The sequence below is a fragment of the Antedon bifida genome, chromosome 1 (assembly GCF_963402885.1).
Source record: "Antedon bifida chromosome 1, ecAntBifi1.1, whole genome shotgun sequence".
Taxonomy (NCBI): domain Eukaryota; kingdom Metazoa; phylum Echinodermata; class Crinoidea; order Comatulida; family Antedonidae; genus Antedon; species Antedon bifida.
In genome coordinates, this window is record NC_136226.1 from 18,985,753 (window position 1) to 19,008,012 (window position 22,260).

The 22,260-nt window shown below is 33.9% G+C and overlaps 1 protein-coding gene across 3 annotated transcripts in view; it reads right to left on the reverse strand.

The window, feature by feature from the left end:
• Positions 1 to 20,881, reverse strand: part of LOC144844366 (1-phosphatidylinositol 3-phosphate 5-kinase-like) — a 56,534-nt gene extending 35,653 nt beyond the window's left edge. For all 3 annotated transcript variants that reach the window (XM_078701266.1, XM_078701257.1, XM_078701249.1), the window contains exons 1-16: positions 20,769 to 20,881; positions 11,903 to 12,231; positions 11,121 to 11,310; positions 10,064 to 10,253; positions 9,329 to 9,470; positions 8,632 to 8,789; positions 7,885 to 7,996; positions 7,297 to 7,420; positions 6,052 to 6,192; positions 4,750 to 4,842; positions 3,854 to 4,089; positions 3,328 to 3,468; positions 2,821 to 2,925; positions 2,178 to 2,318; positions 1,266 to 1,389; positions 721 to 815 (exon numbers count right to left, since the gene is read on the reverse strand). In XM_078701266.1, coding sequence (XP_078557392.1) covers positions 721 to 815; positions 1,266 to 1,389; positions 2,178 to 2,318; positions 2,821 to 2,925; positions 3,328 to 3,468; positions 3,854 to 4,089; positions 4,750 to 4,842; positions 6,052 to 6,192; positions 7,297 to 7,420; positions 7,885 to 7,996; positions 8,632 to 8,789; positions 9,329 to 9,470; positions 10,064 to 10,253; positions 11,121 to 11,310; positions 11,903 to 12,231; positions 20,769 to 20,877 — 2,430 coding nt within the window. In that variant the 5' untranslated portion in view covers positions 20,878 to 20,881. The remainder of the gene's footprint in view (positions 1 to 720; positions 816 to 1,265; positions 1,390 to 2,177; positions 2,319 to 2,820; positions 2,926 to 3,327; positions 3,469 to 3,853; positions 4,090 to 4,749; positions 4,843 to 6,051; positions 6,193 to 7,296; positions 7,421 to 7,884; positions 7,997 to 8,631; positions 8,790 to 9,328; positions 9,471 to 10,063; positions 10,254 to 11,120; positions 11,311 to 11,902; positions 12,232 to 20,768) is intronic.
• Between the last annotated feature and the right edge of the window lie 1,379 nt (positions 20,882 to 22,260).

Sequence of the window (22,260 nt, forward strand, 5' to 3'; positions counted from 1 at the left end):
TATCACATGATAAGTAACATGAATATGTATATATTTCTAATTTAACATAATAAAATGAATGTTTATGAGTTAAATAGGGATAATATGCCACAAGTTTTATGTAACGATGCGGACCTAAATAGAACAGTCTTGAAATATTCTCCCAATTAAAAAAAAAAAACAATCAGTCGAAAACTAGACTGGAGGCAATTTAAAAATGCAGCCCTGGGACAATGTACAGTTTGGATGCCGTTTTTTGATCATGGACAGTCACTTCCTTATGTGGCACAAAGTTTACAAGTAGCTGAACATACAATATAAATTAACCAATCAAATGGCTAGGACATACACTTGTGTGTTCTATAACAAGTAGATTCTTGTAAAATTGTGGGTCACATGATATTCAATAAACTATTTCTATGTGCCAGACACGAGGCTAGGTTGATCTCATTCAAAAATCAACCTGTAGTTTTACTCATTGTACAAAATTGGAGTGTTGCCAGCTTGATTGGTTTAGGCCTTAGTCTCTGTGTTATAAAACAAATACTGAATATTTATGAGAGATGAATGGTTCTATTTTCATATTTTATCTCATGAAATTATTTGTACCATTGCACTGAATTTAATTTGTATAATATTCACCGACACAAAGTGTTCCACTTACTATAAACACAAACAAATTATGTTTATATACAACATGAAGCTCACTAATTTCTGATAGATTGATTATTTGAAAATTACCTTTGTCAACTCAAACTGGTCAGCACCTCTTAAGATAATGGAACATCCCAACTTGCTTGGACAGCCTTCAAAGAACATCAAAGTCTTTGTATAATCTACAAGAGTTAATTAAATTATTCAGCCACAGTTATAAATAACTTGTATTACTGTAATGTATCTTTCCTTTTTACATATATGGTTATTGGTGATTGCACTGTAGAAGCATACCTTAAAAAAATATTAATATAAGGCTCATGTGAGCAATGGATGGACATCAAACATTGAATATGAATCAAACTAAAATGTCTTTGTAAGTTGTTATCAAAAAGTAAAATATGGCGACAAAATTGAATATTATGCGACTTTTATTAGACATCTGTAAAAGCAAGTCTATTCAAACTGTAAATAGTAACTAAATCCGGGGCGTGAGACGAATTGGCCCACTCGAAACACCCCACTTTATAGGCCAAACCAAATGATTGTTAATAATATATTATTATTTTATTTTTCCAAGTTTTTAAACGTGTTTGAACTGAGGGCTAGTCACAAAAAAAAAGGTTTCTTACTTTGAGGAAGTTGAAATTGCTGTATACTAAATGAGTGACAGGAACCAATGCTTGACTTAGATGCTTGATCTACAGTGGTCACTAGATCTGCATCAGTGAAACGACCAATCCTTGCTACAACAGACTAAAATATGCAGAAATTTACAAGAGGTCAAACAGGGGTTATAAAAACTGTTTTCAAGCTTTCGATTTGTGATGACCTAGGACCTATGCACTGATGTGTTGTCAGTCAATGTCTGGACAAAGAAACCACCAAAACTGAGTAAAGAAATAGGGTATTAAGGAAGAATTTCCAAACTTCCCTGCATGTACACAATAACATTACATGACCTAATTTGGGCCTGATGATGATTAATTGGTCAGATATATTGCACTTACTCTGATGAAAATGTTGTATTATACTCAGTACATTGAGAATTTTGCAAACAGTAAAGTCTATTTTCCACTAGCTGAACGTGTTCGCGCTTATCCAACGTTTCCGACAGACAAAAAATCACGATACCTTTTCCACTACAAGAGCAAATAGCTGGGATTTTCATTTTCATCACGCGTCTGCTGCGAGCTTTTCGATTCATAACTCATTTCTAGAACTGTAATTTGTTGCAATTGTTTTCACCTCACAAAAAGTTAAAACAATTCCAACTACTAATTTCGCTGATAGAACTAGAATGTTGCAGAGAGGGATTTGGAAGATAGAAACATGAATACACAGCATATAAGCTGACGATTTTGAATGGCGCAAACAAATTCGTTTAGTGAAAAAGAGGTTGGACTCGAACCCATAACCTACAGACCACTGAGCTTGCACTAATTACTAGGGCTGTAGTAAATGCCTTATAATATTACACACATGCTTCCACACTTAATATTTGGTGGAATAAAAATAAAACAAACCAAAGAAACTATACTTACTGGCTTCACACTTAGGACTACTGTAATATCACAATTGAGTAAGAAATCCTGTGCCAACCTGGCAACTGATTTTTCTACTACAAGAACTGTTGGCTTCAGAGTTGAAATCTTGTGTACATAATTTTTTAGGTACTCATGCTCCTGAAAAAAAAATTTCAACAAATAGTTGTAACTAGACTATTCCTTATTTTGCACAAAAACGATTTGAATAACCTGCCCGCTGATGTGGTCAATGGCAAAACCCTGAAAGAATTTCAAACTGTAGTGCTGAATTTCAAAAAGTCCTCCTAAACTACATGATGCATTGGCAGACATGACGCATAGGCAGAGGCTTGGTGACCTGATCATGTGACCCGACAATCCTCCCTTCTCGAGTCCATTTAATATAATATAGTAAAAAAAAAAAAAGGAAATGGCAACTGAAGCTGGTGGTAACTTCCGCATAGCTGCAAAATGTTCAGCTTGTTGAAGGTGGCAACTAAATAAAAGAAGACAATAGTTCTCAAGCTGGTAGAGTGAAGTATGGGTTCAAACCCTGCTGTCCATGGCAATATGTATGTTCTCATAACCTTATAGACCCTGTTGTCTTGATGTTCTGTTAATTGATTAATTTGGACAATTAAAAAAGTAAACACAATAGTACCTGAAGAACAATTGGTTCTATTGATGAAAACTTGTGTTCAACTCTTTGATGTTCCACTGCTGATTTCAGTATCAGTATTCTTGGTTCTTTAATAACAGTTCTCATCTATTAATAGTAAAATGGGTATTATTATTATTATTATTATTATTATTATTACATTCGATAACTCTATACTGTATTCAATTTTAATAATTTTAACAGAATTTTACATTGGCCTACATTACATTTTTCAATCTGCATGTTTAACAGTATTTTAACCTTAGACTATAACATTCACTCTCAACAGGCCGATATTTATGAATCGGCAGTTATACACAGATGAAGTTGAAATATACTTCACTCAACCATTCACATGGTTTTGTTGTGCCATATAATATTTAAGTGTTTTTGGTTATTGTAATCTTAATTGACTAAAAACTGACATAAATTTTGTGAATTAAATTTTGTTTGTTTTTTTTATAGGCGATAATTAACTATATACAATATTGTATACTAAATGTTACTTACGCTTCGGTGAGCTACGTTTTTTGTACAAACGACACCGTTTACAATACGACAATCGCTAAGACTACCACCAGCAACTTTCTTGATATGAACATAGTAACGAATGTCCATCTCATCATTCTGATAACGAACATCTGGCTTCACCTACATCATTAAGAATAACACATTTAATTGAACATTTTTTAAGCACATTTGATGTGTGTAAAGGATTTTGTTATGTTAAGTGACTTTTTCTTAGGTGTGTCAATTTTTAACATTACCATCATATACTGTATGGCCTCAACATCGTCATATGGAGTGTGTTCATTTGTAGAGATTTGGAATTCCTCTAGTGACTAAAACAGCTACAACCTTCAAGGTATTATGGATAAGGTGCTTTTAAGACAAAACTGTTTTATTTATTTTATTGTTTCTTTTAGACAATTAAAAATTGAATACCATGTTTGTGGATTTGTGTGTGCATCATCTAAAAATAAAACCGCAGGATATGATTATACAAAAATACAAATCAAACACCAACAAAAATTACCATTTTGCTAATTTTTTCTACCATCGGTAAAATGATCTGCGTCCAATGATGTGGAAGATTTTCAGTTTCAAGAAGCTGATGTAAAAGTGCCACCAGGTGTTTGTAATTTGCACTGCTTAGTCGCTCCATGGCCATCTTTTCACCGTTTTCCTCATTTAGATCCTCAGCATCAAGCCAGCCATGTGATTCATTAGTTGTGGCTTGGCTTAAATGCTGAACACCAACTAATACATCATCTAAAAATTTACAAAATTATACAAAATGCCTTAGAAACACTTTGAATGTTTAGGGGACGAGTACAATAGAGTGTTTTGATCAGATTATTTCACATGCTACCATATCTCTCTCTCTATGCCACAAGAATACTATGCACAATGGGCACTCTGCAGTAGGAAATACTATAAACATAATAGCACCCTCAAGTGTTTGGGGGTAGTAGAAACTATTATTTTGTTTAGCATAGAAACAAAAATAGCATATCTCTTTATTTTATCAATTTCACTTAACTCAATAAATATTAAAGTAATTCCCTTAAATTGTATTCACTTAGATAGGAGAATTTTAAGGGTAAGTGCTTACCCTAGCCTAAGTGTGAATGGTGAATATGGCCACAGAAGAATAGCACAGTAATAACGATTGACTTTTAACTAAACATTACATATTTCAATCTAATCAATTTAATAATTTTTAAAGGTGTTTTTTTTTCAGACATCTATATAATCATGAGTTAAAATCATTTTTTATATAAATTAAATTTGTTCTTGAAATTTATGAAATCTTTGATACCTTCTTTGTCCGAGAACAAAACCGGAGAGAAGAAAAGATTTAATGCTTCACAGCCACCAATCTAATTAAATCTAAATGTTGAATGTTTTAATCTAACTATGCAAACTCACCTCTCAATTGGTGTTCATCTGGATCATTCGGAACAGAATGCTGATGAAACATCAATTCCCATGGACCAGTTCCATTATCACCTGTAGTGACACCTACAAGAGATGTCAATGTGTGAAAGTATATTTGGAATTCTGACAACCTTAGTCTTTTTGAAAATGAATCTGGCTTTAATAATATGTGGCTATGTGTACAAACAACATGATATTCATCCTCACATGGACCGTTCCATTATCACCTATAGGGACACCTACAATTGATATACGTCATGGTTTGAAAATAAATCATAAGAATGTGGAGAATATGGGTTTAAAAATATGTGGCTATGTTTACAAATGGCATGATACTACTGAAACTGCTGGTCTGTGTAAATTGGCCTTTAATGGCTATATGTACAAATGATATAATTTGATTCTGCACATGGTGTACTGATCCATTTCAACACCTGTTGTTTATGGTAGGTACTGTACAAAGTGGCTGCTGTGGGGGCCATAGGAATTAATCAATCAATTTCCTCACATTGAAGACATGGACACATGAAGATTTATTCTTTATTTATTTATAAAACCATAAAATGATGGTTAGATTTGTTTTATTATTAATATTAGTTTGTTTATTTCTATTTCCTACTTCTTCATTTTCTATCTTAGTTTTGTACTTTTAATTATTTTATACAGAGCACATGGAAACTAAATCTTCTTTTTATTTTTATTTTTTTTCTTTTTTTCTAGAAATCGCGGCGGGTGCTGTATATTCCAGAGAGTGATGGTGTAATGATAATATCGGACTAGCATGTGATAGGCATGGGTTCGAGGATATCTGTACCATACTAATTGCATCCTTAGGCAAGATGCTTTACTCTCATTGCCTCGTCCTTCGGATGGGATGTAAAGCCGTTGGTCCCGTGTACTTAACAGTGTACGTTAAAGAACTTGGTACACTATTCGAAAAGAGTAGGGGATCGTCTCCCGGTGTGCTGATCTGGTAGGCGCTGCACTGCTGGCTGCCGTGGGTCCGTGGAGGGCCTAATCCGAATTTCCTCAGTTTCCAGTTAAGCTTGAGGACAAATATGAATACCTTTACCTTTTAAATTGGGTTTTCCTGAATCTATTCATCGTCTTTTTTTTTCTTTGTTTTTTTCATGATGTTTTATCATTTGACTGTTATTTATGTATCGACCTCTTTTATAAAATATGTATGATGTATGGATTCAAAATAAAAACAAACAAGAGGGTGGCCTTTCCAGTCCCAGTGAAGGAACTGATGATTGTAAAGGCACTCAAAGTTCTTTTCATATAACTTACTTCTCTCTGAGCTGTTGGATCCTAAAGACCTCCTAAACTGCATCCTTGAAGACAGATGGTTGTCTGACAACATAGAGACTTTATCAAAAGAACCACTTAACGTTGTGGATTTCTCTATATCACTCACAGATTCTGATTTGCCTAAACGATAAAGATGACAGATCGTTTTAATCAATAAAATAAAAAATACTAGTAACATTTCAATTTACACATTAGACAGCTTGTGAAATGCTGCCTGAGTTTAAAAGATTGTTTTGCAATTATATTCAATTCAAATACAACACATATTTAATTATGAATCACAAATAAAATTACTGACAAAAATGGAAATGTTGTGTGTAACAGTGGCTGAATCTGAATGGAATTACAAATAAAGCAAAAAGCCAAATCAAATCAATAAAGTAAAACAGTCGAAAATAAATAGCACAGCTTTTGGGTAACACTATAAACCCTTTCTCAGTGCAAGAGATAAGTAGGAATATTTAACTATGACTAAAACAATCAAAAATCAACTAAAAAGTCATTGGAATTGAGGTGATTTAAATCTTCAATTATTAGAAGAGAATAGGTAGATTCACATTCAACGTTGATCATGCTTCCACTGAACATTATAAAGCGAGTCATTTTATGTGAAACTAAGATTATCAAATAATGCGATCAGTTTGATCTAGTGGAGCGCACAAGAGAAACATGATTAACTTATGTTGATATAAGTTTGCGGTACACCACGTATGTTAGTTCTGAAAAGAACTGTTGAGAAACAGAGAAACTCAACAGTTCTTTTCAGAAGTAACATACGTGGTGTACCGCAAACTTATATGAACATTTGATTTTGCCATGCAAACAAACCTTCAAACAATATGATTAACTTTTGATTAACAGCATTTGATTTCAGCTTTTATGTAACACCTAAGCATATATAAGTCATGATATGATTTCTAGTGAGCTGTTTCTATTTATTGTGCTAAACCTTATCATGATAATAAATCATGATAATTACGGCACAATATTCTATATGAACATGCCTAATGAGAAGTAAACAGGCCCCTCTCGGCTTGAGTGAGCTCATGAAAGTGCCTGGGAAATATAACATTTTAGTATGTAGTCCTTTTTTTTTATTAAAGAATTTCTTTGTTTCAGGTGACAGATTTTGAAACTTATTGATACACGAGAAAGGAATTCTTATTTTTAAAAATGTTACAGAATCATATACAATTGAAATTACCAAAAATATAAATCGCTTACCTAAAGCATTGCCTCCTTCATCGCTGATCTCTCTAAACCAGATAGGTTCCATGAGATCCTCATTAGGAAGAGACACTTTGTCACTTGCAAACGCTTCTTTTGGAAAATTACCATGTCTTGCTGCCTGTGGAACAAAATTTCACAAATTTATATATCAAAAAGATATAGAGGCCCATTTACACTAGAATGATAACGATCAATGATAAATATGCATTTTTCCTACATAAAGGAATCTAAAACAATATAATATTTTCACATGTTAAATCAAATGACGCCATGATTGGTTGAGCAATAATATCGTGATGGATTTAAAAAAAAATTGTATTAAGACAGTTTAAATGGTTAAATAAATATAATAAAATTATAATAATAAATATAATTATATTAAAAAACAATCCAACACAAACACATCTGAACCAAGTTTACAATCGGGACAGTGTAACTCACTCTTTCTAAAAACTGTATAAAATGAAGCTTAAACATACATTTTGTACACTATGGTGTACACATGGTGATCCCATGCTTAGGCACTTATCAATGCAAGTGCTCATTAATAATAATGTTAGCATGTTTATTTTGAGTTCTTACCTCACCCTGACAATAGAGAGCATATTCATCTTGGAAAAGCTGCTCACTTCTTGTCACACATTCAATCCATTTAGCATCTAGAAGAGCCTGTCCAATTGCTACAGCTTGAACCCTGCAAAAACAAATATACTCGGAGACTTGGAAAGACAATTACAGCTTTAAAGAAACTGGTCTGAAATCACTGAAACAATGACATTGGCACATCAGTAATATGATATTTCAAAAAGATTTATCTCTAAGCTATTATATTATTAGCAAGATATTAAACAGGCATATAAAATAATATAGATTTAAATTTATTTTATTTTATTTTATTTGGCATGGTTCAATATTACAGAAACCTGTGTATTTTTGAAAATTATAATTTTAAAATAAAAGATTTAAATGTTGTTATGTAGTTACTATTATATATTGTTGGTTGGTAAATTTGTGTTTTTCCATAATATTATTTCTGAATCTAATAAATATATGGCGCCATATGTAATATCTATCAATACTGCAATTGAGAAATAGAGTGTTTCCGCCATACCACACATCAATGCTGTTAAACATAAGATACCATGAAAGCTCCAGTGCCGTAAATGGTTGGATGCATATCAAGAAGAAGATTCTTGGTTCAATTTTGGTTGGGGTGACTTTTTCTCATTCTAACAGACAGAGTTTCCTTATGCCTGTAAATTTGTATTCATCATTAATATATAATAATATAAATAATATTTATAATAATTATATTACAAAACTACTAACCTGTCTGTTGCTTTATCTTTATCCAGTAACCAATCAACAACCTGTGATCCTACTATACAATCAGGATAAGTACGAAGTCGATACCGATGACTTTGAAACTCAATACCATTGCCCGACTTGAGCATCAGTATCCAAAGATCTCTCAGTTGTATCGAGTCCTATATGATAAACAATTGATTATGATAATTATGTAGTAGGCCAGGGCCTAACTAATTACTATAGATCTAGATTATAGTTTTTTCTCTTGATAATAGATAGAAACTGTAGGCCTAGATCCTAGGCCACCATACCAATTTCAACTAGAACAAATTTTTGAAAATCATTTCATATCGTTTTACATACATACATAGTTGTTTCATCTTGTTTGTAATATACAAACTTAAGAAGCTGTTTACAATTTTCGTGCTATCAATAAATGACACAGAAGAAGCACAGAAGAACTAAACCTGTTGATTAAATTTGGTGATTGGTTCATACAAAAACTCTCCCCTGTGGCTTGTTACGATCCAAATCCATTGTAATCAAAAGTATTAAAGATTCTAATACCAAACCACAATAGGTAACAATTGTGATATCGATTTTGGATTGAAATGTGTGCGAACGAATGTTGAAATTGCAATACACATTCAAATTGTGTATAAGCAGAACAAGTAGATCAGTTAACTATGCCTATTAATAACAATGACTGAAGCAACACCTTAAGGAGTAATTCTCGTTCATGTTGTACTACATTGCGTGTGTTTGCTGATTCAGTTGACGATGATGTTAGGTTACCAACTTCAAATGGATTCCTTGCTCCTACAATTGACGACTCAACACTGCTTGCACTGTAGGTTCGTCTAAATATAATCAAATCAATCGAAAACATTTATATAAGTGAAAAAAGCAAAAATTTATATTTTATCTTACTATATGTAAATTTAATACTATAGTGATCAGATAGAAATTATCTGGAAAAATGTTCATCCCAGGTTGGACTTGATGCAGAACGCAGTATGCTTCACTTATATACATGCTATTTTGGCATTTTTTTAGGTCTCACACATGCTTAGCTATATCTCATGCATCGATAAAAACAATTGTTTTGAATTAAATTATGAAATTATGAATTAAGTTTGCCTAGGTCTATGTTTATATCTATTAAGTCAAAAATTAAACATATTTTGAAATGTTTAAATATAGAGTGCACTTTGAGTTATTCAAATAAATTTGTATATACAGTGGTGCACTTTATATACAAATTTATTTTGTATCAATCATTGGCCAATGAAAAAGTTGGCAGGGAATATAAACTTCATACCCACATGACTCAGTGACCTGGGTAAATTACAATAGTCTACAATTCCACATTTCAGTACGGTGTCCCAGGTATTACAACTACACAATTCAAAATTCAAAAAAGGGATATTAGAAACTCATATAAAGTTCATACTTGCGTCTGTATTTAAGATCTTCTTTTAATTTTGGTGAGACTGTATCTAGAGTAAGCGTAGCTACCGCTGACAGGGCCGATTCTGTGACACTCTTCAAGTCATCTTGCCAGGCTTTTAAATCATTCTGTTCACTTGACTGGGCATAACTTAGCACCACATTACAACAAGATGTACAAACACGAAGAGAACCTGTTCAATGGATATCATCAAATTACAAATCAAAGTACATTTTATTATAAATAAAAGAAAAATAATGCTAAAAAGGGAGGAACAACGTTTCGACTTTGAATTTCCTCAACTCCATCATAGAGTCATTCTCAAGTTTTCGAATTTCCTCAACTCCATCATAGAGTCATTCTCAAGTTCAATTGAAGATTCAAGCAATTCAATTAGATAATGTAACACAAATTAAAGGTCAAAATTAAAAATGACAACAATGCTAAACTGAGAGCTTAGCTTTTACAGAGTCAGATAGTATATTCAGACATGGTTTTAATTGTCTGATATACAACATTTCATAGATAAGGCAATCAAATTTGTTTTTACATTTCCTGAGTATACTAAAACAAGAATCAATTCTATAATCAAATTGATACTAGAAACAATAACTTTAACTGAGACAATATCTGTCTTGTTAACAATCATATGCACCCAACAGCGAGCTACTCGCCAATTCAGGATGGATATTATTCTAAATTATTGTGCTCATAAACTAATTCTTGGAAGCTTATTAGAGGGAGTTGAGAGTTACAACCCTGACACAGGTCAGAATTGAACCATGGACTTCAGGATTGGAAGGCAAGAATGTTAACCACCAAGCTACAGCTACACTACATTTATAATATATGTTTTATCATGGGAAAAATTGGGGGGGGGGGGGGGATTTTTAGTAAATTTTATTTAAACAATTCTTAAATGAAAGGCATCACTTTTCTAACATAATGAGGTAGCTACTCCATTGGCTCAAAATGGTCCTGCCAATTGACTCTATTCTATCCACAATGCCTTTTGAAATTTAAGGGGCTCATCTTAAATGATATCAATGTACGTTCTTACCAGTATAACCCATAACACTTCCGGGAACTTCCTGGTTACAGCAGCGACTACAGAAGATCTGCCCGCACACACGGCAGTGATGACGTCTTCTAAATGTAGTGAACTTGTCACCACATTCATAGCATTCCTTGCATTGACTGTCTGGCATCCAGTACTGTTTGAAGTCACTATCTCTGTATGCTTGGGGTGTCTACATGACGAGAGAAAGTCAATGCCCTTTTATGAATCTGTATCTATTATATATTGCTATAACAATGCCTCGCATTTGCTACTGAAGAAGCATAGAAATTGTAGTGCTAGCATGTTGTTTGCTTTAAATGATGTTCCAAGTTCATTTAGTTAAAAAAAAAGTGTTAATTCTCTGATCATGGCTATTAAATGGCACATCTAGATCAACATATACAGTAGAATGCCTTCTTGCATTGACTATATATATATATATTGTTTTGTTATACAGTACAAGCCAATCTCAATTTTTTTTTATCTGTACAAGGATTTCTAAGATTAAGCTTATTTTTTCTGCTATGGATATATTATGTGAAATGAAAAGATAAATGAATGAGTGAATATTATCAAATAAATATCAGATTAATAAACTGTCAATCATGGACAATACCGTAACTGTAAGGTCGGTAAGGTCTAATGTATTAGTGTAGTATGGAGCAATCATTCATATGTACCTTGTACTCACATCTTATATTACGGTATATACTCTTCAGGAATATTCAGTTTTTTAAGAAACAAGAATACTGTTAAAGGTAACTGAAGGAAGAAAGTTTTACCTGGCCACGCCTTTCAATTATTTTACTTAGATGATTCACAATACTGTTCAGACTTCTAGTTGGCATATCCTTCCAGCTTTCTTGTTTGCCAACTTTTGTCCAAATCTCATCATCATCATCATCATCTTCTACTTCAGTAAGAGGAGGTGGATTTGATACTTGGGATGGATCTGAATCAGTTGTGCTTCTCGACACCTGTTCTCTGATATCTGGTGATGGTGACGCATTTCTAGAAGATGTTCGACTACTTGCTTGAGATCGTCCCCGTATTGGAGAGGCTTCTTGAGATACTGACGGGGACAGTCGCTTTTTTGGAGAAGTACTAGACTCTGGAATGGAAACAAATATTGTAGTGGTGTATGCATTTAAATTTAGGTGGACCATTCAGGTAAAGTTCACTAATAGACTTTAGTTTATTGTCTGAACATTCTTGCCTGTTGTTGTTTTCGGACAAGGCTAGGAGGCACCGGATCCCTGAAAAGATCAAGACTTAACCGATGCTAACTGGGGTACTTACACACTGATCCCCAGTTAGTGGTGATGGTGTATCCCCATACTCCAGTTTGGGTGCTAGTTTGGTGTTTTGGTCTTTTTGTTCTCTTCCTTTTGTTTTCCACTCTTTCACTTTATTGTCAAGCGCATAGAGATATCGTTTATTTGCGCTACATAAATACATCTATTATTAGTATTATTTAAATACCAAAACCAAATATGGAAAACTCTTTGAAGTATGAGGATCAGATTAATTAAAGCAAAATGCCCACTAAGCCTAAAATAACATAATAATAGTAATAACATAGAATAAGAGAGTTTCAGTAAACATTTCTTTACCTCATTATTCTTAAGACATTAATTAAACAAAAAACCTATTCCTTCACTTTGTTGTAGGAGAAGGATATTGGACATGGTTTTTCTCTTTAAATGTGTTAAACTATGTTTTTGATAAATTGTTAACCTTATACTGTAATATACAATAATGGCAATGATTTTTTATCTTCATATGGAATGTACAGAAACTTTCTGAATTTAAAAAATGTGAATTTCCGTGTGGATTTCACATCTTGCAAAATAGGTTCCTTGATTATCCAGCTGCTTAGAGCACTGAATGTATTATGTTGTATACTGTCTGAGAACATCAAAATTGTCTATTTATATTTAAATACGCAAATCATAATAATAAATGGAAATGAAATATATATATTTTTCTATTTTAATGTTTTTGCTACAAACTAATTTGATGCATTTAATCTTGAATTTTATTTCTTTGCATTATAATATATTGTCTATTTATAGATTTTTATCCTGTAATTTACACCTTACCTCATTGTTATATCTAGTACACTGTAGATCTTAATGATAAACAATTGCTCTCAAATTGTGTGAAACTAATTTCTATTTGATATTTGTTTTGAGAAAAAAAGACCATATAGGTGATTACATAGAGAGTGAATTTTTGTGGATAGGTTTACACACAATGTACAATTCTTTTATTACCCTACAATACTAATTACCTGAGCTGACACTGCATCCCTACAATACTAATTACCTGAGCTGACACTCCATCCCTACAATACTAATTACCTGAGCTGACACTCCATCCCTACAATACTAATTACCTGAGCTGACACTCCATCCCTACAATACTAATTACCTGAGCTGACACTCCATCCCTACAATACTAATTACCTGAGCTGACACTCCATCCTACGATACTAATTACCTGAGCTGACAATCCATCCCTACAATACTAATTACCTGAGCTGACACTCCATCCCTACAATACTAATTACCTGAGCTGACACTCCATCCCTACAATACTAATTGACTGACCTGACACTCCATCCCTACACTACTAATTACCTGAGCTGACACTCCATCCCTACAATACTAATTACCTGAGCTGACACTCCATCCTTACACTACTAATTACCTGAGCTGACACTCCATCCCTACAATACTAATTACCTGAGCTGACACTCCATCCTTACACTACTAATTACCTGAGCTGACACTCCATCCCTACAATACTAATTACCTGAGCTGACACTCCATCCCTACAATACTAATTACCTGAGCTGACACTCCATCCCTACAATACTAATTACCTGAGCTGACACTCCATCCCAACAATACTAATTACCTGAGCTGACACTCCATCCCTACAATACTAATTACCTGAGCTGACACTCCATCCCAACAATACTAATTACCTGAGCTGACACTCCATCCCTACAATACTAATTACCTGAGCTGACACTCCATCCCTAAAATAGGTGAAATTACGGGACCCGTATTTTATTGTAATTTTTAACATCTTGACGGTTTCAAAATGAAATGCAAAAGTAGAAATTTCAGAATGAAATTATCTCAGCAACAACATATTAACGTGTAGAAGAAATTTTAATACGTGAAATATTGGTGCGCGCTCTTTTAAATGTAATGAAATATAATGCAAAAGATGAAAATACGACTTTTTTTATTTAACTGGCCATATGATGACGTCACAACATTCGATTGGCACAATTTTCACATGATTTTGTATCTACAATACAATAGCTTCCTGAAAACGTTTTAATCGTGATTATCACATTTTATTCTTACGAGCTATAACAGATTAAAATTTACTGTAAAGATGAAATTAATGACCAACGTAATTTAAATTTTTAGGCATGATGACGTTAACAAAATTTAAAAAATTTTAATTCATGCAAAAGATAGTTGATTGACCTAGAATATATTAAAATCGGGGTGAAAATGGACAACGAATAAGTGGAGATGCGCTCTATTAAATGCGATGAGCTATGACGAAAGAGACAAAAATCCTATATTTTATATTCGCGTGGCCATACGATGATGTCACAATGTCCGGTTAGCCATATTAATGCATGATCCGATATCTACAACTCATCAACTTCCAGAATATGTAATTAAAAAAGAGTTCTCCACGTAGTTTAGAATCTATGACTGTTTAAAAATAGGCATAATTTTGACGAATTTTTGAACTTTGTCACCAAAAACGCGCGCAAATTATCTAATTTGACGTGCTCGTATGACGTAATTTTAAGTTGAAATTGTTTAAAAGTTGGTAACATTACTAGAAAAGGCTGAAAAAACATAAATCACACGAAAAAAATATGTTTTTAACGCTACGTGTGCACCGCGTGCGTAAAAATTTTCGCGCGCGTGGGAATTTTTGACATGCTCAAAATGACATGAAACGCATAGAAAGTTGATTAGAAGTTGATTCTTCGCATTGTAAAATTTTAAACCCGCGTGCGCGCGTAACTTTTTGTAAAACATGCTATTTTTAATCCATAGAAAGTTTGCACTTGATATGACTTAGATTTTCACAAAGTGTCAAAACAAAATTATGTTTGTTTTTTAGTCTATGATCAATCATTGAAATTCATAAAATCGCGCGTAAGTCACGTTGCACAACTCTGACGTCATTCAAAAATAGGAGGTGCACAAGTTCACGTAAATGTCGATATGTTGACAAAGTTACGATATGTTGTGTTTGCACGTTTTAGAGAAACGCGACGTACAAAAATGACAGAAGGAAACTAGATTTGAACTGGTCACTTTGACGAGTTCGGGTTATCCACGCAAACGCAACATGCACATACTTTAAACTATGAACCTCGACAATTATTATGCCATCCTATGACATGAAATAAATATGTTTACAGTGCTGAATTGTACCTATTATGTAGCATACACCATATTACAGTATTTTACAGAATAAACTGTATATGTTATATACAGTGTAGCATAGACAAAATTACGAGACCCATCTTTTAAATCCAATTTTTAACACGATGACGTCATCAAATTGACATATAAAGATAACAATTTTAGAAGATAATTATCTAAAAATTTACATTAAAACAAATTTGAAGAATTTTGGGCACGTAAAAGTGAGATGCGCTCTCGTTTAAACGCAATGAACTTTTACGCAGGAGATGAAAATATGACTTTTTGAATTCAACTGGCCATATGATGACGTCACAACATCTGATTGGCAAAATATTCACATCAATTCGTATCTACAATCCAATAGCTTCCAGAAAACGTTTTAATCATGATTATCACTTTTTATTCTGACGAGCTATAACAGATTGAAATTTACTGTAAAGATGAAAATAAGTGACCCACGTTATTTACGTTTTTAGACATGATGACGTCATAAAAATTAAAATATTTTTAATTCATGCGAAAGATAGTTGATTAACGTAGACAATATTAAAATTTCGGGGGAAATGGAATACCTATAACCGAGAAGCGCTTTGTTGAATTTGATGAGGAATAACGAAAGAGTAAAAAATCCTATATTTTACATTCGTGTGGCCATACGATGACGTCATAACATCCGAGTGGTAAAGGTTCTGCATGAATTCATATCTACAACATATCTGCTTTCATATTAAATTTAAAAAATTGGGGGTCGTGGATGATCCTGAGGAGCTATAATAGATTAAAAATAGGCTTAATTTTGACAATATGTTGTCACTTTTGCAACTAAAACGCGTGCAAATGGTCTAAATCAACGTGTTCGTATGACGTCATTTTAATTTGAAATGATGTAAATCTTTTTTAAAATGACTAAGAAAGGCTGTAAAATCATAATTCAAGAAAAAAACACATGATTTTCATGCTCCGTGCGCACCTTACGCGTAATTTTTTTCGCGCGCGTGGGAATTTTTGACATGTTCAAAATGTCATGATCAGCGTAGAAAGTTGATTAGAAATTAATTTTGCGCATTTTGAAATTTTAAATGCGCGTGCGCGCGTAACTTCTTGTGAAACATGCTATTTTTAATCCATAGAAAGTTTTCCCACGATATGACTTAAATTTTCAAGTGTCAATACAAAATGACTTTTGGTTTATAATCTATGATCAATCATTGAAATTCATAAAATTGCGCGTAACTTACGCTGCGCGACTCTAACGTCATATAACGAAGTTTCTTGCACATCTACAGCTACAGGTCAATCTTTTGACAAAGTTATACAATGTTATGTTGACAAGGATGAGAGATATGCATGCAACAAAATTCCGGGAAAGAAAGAAGAACAAAGAAGATGAAAAAAAAAAGAAGATATTTACAATCACAAGGGTTATCCGCAACTTCTAAGTTGCGGATAAGTTGATAACCAATGAAGATGAAAAAAAAGATATTTACAATCACATGGGTTATCCGCAACTAAGTTGCGGATAACCAATGAAAAAAAAAGATATTTACAATCACATGGGTTATCCTGCAACTAAGTTGCGGATAACCAAAAAAAAATATGATGAAACAGGACGATTACAAGGAGTTATCCGCTACTAAGCGGATAACTAAAAAGTTACGATATGTTCTGTTTACACACTAACTAGACATGAAACTCGTCACTTTGACGAGTTAGTTATCCGCACGACAAACACCACATGCACGTCATACGTTGGAATATTGCACACAGAAAAAGATTATGGCATTAAGACCTGAACTGAAGAATATCATATCTTGTTAGTGCTGAATTCTGTCTATTTTGTGTCATATAGTATATACAGTATAATCTGTATACATATTACATACAGTGTAGAATAGGTGAAATTACGGGACCCACCGTTTATTCCAATTTTTAACATGGCGACGGTATTAAAATTAAACACTAAGATAGCAATTTCGGAAGGACATTATCTCACCAACAACATATTAACGTGTACAAGAAATTTGAATACGTAGAATATGGATGTGTGCTCGTTTAAATGTGATGAACTATGACGCAAAATATGAAAATACGACTTTTTTTATTCAACTGGCCATATGATGACTTCACAACATCCGATTGGCAAAATGTTCACATTAATTTGTATCTACAGTCCAATAGCTTCCAGAAAACGTTTTAATCATAATTATCACTTTTTATTCTTACGAGCTATAACAGATTAAAATTTACTGTAAAGATGAAATTAATAACCCTGTTAATTATAATTTTTAGGCATGATGACGTCATAAAAATTAAAATATTTTTAACTCATGCGTAAGATAGTTGATTGACCTAGACAATATTAAAATCTCGGAGAAAAAGGAATACAGATAGGCGTGATGCGCTCCATTGAATATGATGAGCAATAACGAAAGAGACAAAAATCCTATATTTTTCATTCGTGTGGCCATACGATGACGTCACAATGTCCGGTTAGCCATATTGATTCATGATCCGATATCTACAACTCATCAACTTCCAGAATATGTAATTAAAAAAAAGTTCACCTCGTTGTTTAGAATCTATGACTGTTTAAAAAAAGGCATGATTTTGCCGAATTTTGACAAATTTTTTAACTTTTTCATCAAAAACGCACGTAAATTATCCAATTTAACGTGCCCGTATGACGTAATTTTAAGTCGAAATTGTTTAAAAGTTGGTAAAATTACTAGAAAAGGCTGAAAAAACATAAATCACGCAAAAAAAATTGTTTTCAACGCTACGTTCGCACCATGCGCGTAAAAAAATGCGCGCGCGTGGGAATTTTTTACATGCTTAAAATTACATGAAACGCGTAGAAAGTTGATTAGAAATTGATTTTTCCTATTTTGAAATTTTAAACGCGCGTGCGCGCGTAACTTCGTGTGAAACATGCCATTTTTTCCCCTTAGTCAGTTAGCGCAAGATATAACTTAAACTTTTGTCAAGTTTCATATTAAATTGTTATATGGTTTTCGATCTATGTTAAATACGCGAAATTCGTAAAAACGCGCGTAAGTCATGTTGCGCAACTCTGACGTCATTCAAAATAGGAGGTGCACAATTTCACGTAAATGCCCACATGTTGACAAAGCTATGAAATGTTATGTTTACACGTTTTTGAGTTACGTGAGACAAAAATGACAGAAAGAAGAATACAGACTAGACATGAAACTCGTCACTTTGACGAGTTAGTTATCCGCACGACAAACGCCACGCGCATGTCATACGTTAGAATTTTGCACAGAAAAAGATTATGGCATTATGACCTGATCTGAAGAATATGATATGTTGTTAGTGCTGAATTCTGTCAATTTTGTGTCATATAGTATATACAGTATAAACAGTATAATCTGTATACATATTACATACAGTGTAGAATAGGTGAAATTACGGGACCCGCCATTTATTCCATTTTTTAACATGGCGACGGTATCAAAATGAAACACTAAAATAACAATTTCGGAAGGATATTATCTCAGCAACAACATATTAGCGTGTAGAAGAAATTTGGATACGTAAAATATAGATGCGCGCTTTTTTAAATGTGATGAACTATGATGCAAAATATGAAAATACAACTTTTTTTATTCAACTGGCCATATGATGACGTCACTACATCTGATTGGCAAAATGTTCACATGAATTCGTATCTACAATCCAATAGCTTCCAGAAAACGTTTTAATCGTGATTATCACATTTTATTCTTACGAGCTATAACAGATTAAAATTTACTGTAAAGATAAAATTAATGACCCACGTAATTTAAATTTTTAGGCATGATGACGTTATAAAAATTAAAATATTTTTAACTCATGCGAAAGATAGTTGATTGACCTAGATAATATTAAAATCTCGGAGAAAATGGAAGACGGATAAGCGTGATGCGCTCCATTGAATGTGATGAGCAATAACGAAAGAGACAAAAATCCTATTTTTTACATTTGTGTGGCCATACGATGACGTCACAACATCCGTAAGGAAAAAATTCTGCATGAATTCATATCTACAACATATCTGCTTACATATTAAGTTAAAAAACTCGGGGGTAACGGTTGATCCTGAGGAGCTATAATAGATTCAAAATAGGCATAATTTTGACAATATTTTGTAACTTTTGCAACTAAAACGCATGCAAATGGTCTAAATCAACATGTACGTATGACGTCATTTTAATTTGAAATGATGTCAATCTTTTTAAAAATGACTAGGAAAGGCTGGAAAATCACAATTTAATAGAAAAAACATGATTTTCATGCTGCGTGCGCACTGCATGCGTAAAATTGTTCGCGCGCGGGAAATTTTGACATGCGCAAAATGTCATGAATGGCGTAAAAAGTTGATTAGAAATTAATTTTGCGCATTTTAAAATTTTAAATGTGCGTGCGCGCGTAACCAAAAAAAAAAGATGATGAAACAGGACAGTTACAAGGAGTTATCCGCTGAATGCGGATAACTAAAAAAGAGAAAAAAAAAAAAAAAAAAAAAGATCCTGACAATAACAAGGGGTTATCCGCCAAGTGCGGATAACCAATTACCTGAGCTGACACTCCATCCTTACACTACTAATTACCTAAGCTGACACTCCATCCCTAAAATACTAATTACCTGAGCTGACACTCCATCCCTACAATAATAATTACCTGAGCTGACACTCCATCCCTACAATACTAATTACCTGAGCTGACACTCCATCCCTACAATACTAATTACCTGAGCTGACACTCCATCCCTACAATACTAATTACCTGAGCTGACACTCCATCCCTACAATACTAATTACCTGAGCTGACACTCCATCCCTACAATACTAATTACCTGAGCTGACACTCCACCCCTACAATACTAATTACCTGAGCTGACACTCCATCCCTACAGTACTAATTACCTGAGCTGACACTACATCCCTACAATACTAATTACCTGAGCTGACACTCCATCCCTACAATACTAATTACCTGGGCTGACACTCCATCCCTACAATACTAATTACCTGAGTTGACACTCCATCCCTACAATACTAATTACCTGAGCTGACACTCCATCCCTACAATACTAATTACCTGAGATGACACTCCATCCCTACAATACTAATTACCTGACCTGACACTCCATCCCTACAATACTAATTACCTGAGCTGACACTCCATCGAAACAGTTTTAGGAATGAGAATCCTTGGTTCTTATCCTCTTCAGGCGATAAAGGCTTAAACCATGTGATCTTCTGATTGCTACTTGACATAGTATTTTTCTCTATCTTCTGTTTTGTTTTAGACTCTGAAAGTTGTTTATCATCATAACTGAAAAAAAAAAGTTCAATGAAGATTGTGTTACCCATTAAGTCTGCTAAATAGTGTAATCATTTATTTTTAATATAACAAATATTTTTATTCATAAATAGCTGGCTTACAGAATTATATTTAAATCCTAATCAATTGTGACTATGGTGTTGTTTTCTCACCGATTTAATTATAGTGATTATTTGTTATGTTAAATATATTTTTATTAAAATACAAAAAGGAAGAAATCGGGCAATCGATTAAAGTGACTGCAACCAAAAAAAAACAGTAGTACCTCATGGTTTATCGCTGAATACAATACACAAGAGACACGGATTAATGCATTTTGATACTATTATGATTATTGTTTTGAAGGTTTGCATGACGAAATCAAATGTTGATATAAAGTTTGAATGCAGAAAGTCCAGGAAACTTGGAAGTTTCTTCCAAGTTTCCTGGACTTCTGAGGACAATCAAAGCATATTGATCGAAACGTCGAGAAACTCAACAGTTCTTTTCAGAACTAATATACGTGGTGTACTGCAAACTTTATATCAATATTATGATTATCAAACACAATCGATTCTGAAATACGACGGTAAACAATTTAACTTAAATTTTACTAGTTTCTGAAAGATTTAAGTTTTGAAATTTGTAATATTAATTAATAAGCAATTCCAATCAGTTTGTTGCTCTCTGGTAGTAAGATTTGTCGCTCTGGTAGTACCTGGTGGTGTTTAGTATACCGGGTTGTGACGTGTAGTGAATGCCCCTCCTGGATAATGGTTGAGCCTACCAGCGTGACACAAGGTCATGTGAGCTGTCCACGAAGGGCGGGACGGTCTCTTTGGATTTAAATGTGAATAAGGATACACACATTTTTGAGTACCGTGCATATTACTACATCAGTCTCCATCTTTACGGCAGGAAGCCAAGAAGACGACGTCCACCAAGCTCAGAGCCTTTGATTCCCACTTTCATCTTAATCGGCTGCGCACTCATCTGAAGTTATCAAAACATGCAACACTCAGAGACGTGCTACACGCGGAGCCAGCCGGTCCGAGGACCAAAGAGGTAGAATTGAGCAGGGGTGTCGCCATTTTCTGCGATCCTCCCTCTTATCCATCGGTAGAGGAGCTACATCGCCTCCGGAGAGACGGATTCGAGGTGGGGATCGGGGTGCACCCCAAGAAGGATGTGACGCCAGGCCAGCTCTCCAGCCTGCGTTCAGGAGGAGATGCTGCGCTGTCTCCTGATGCAAGGCTTTTCTGCCCGGGATCACCTGGCGATTTGTCTGCATCTGAGGGGCAGCCGGGAGGACCCAACGGCGCAGATCTGATCAGAAC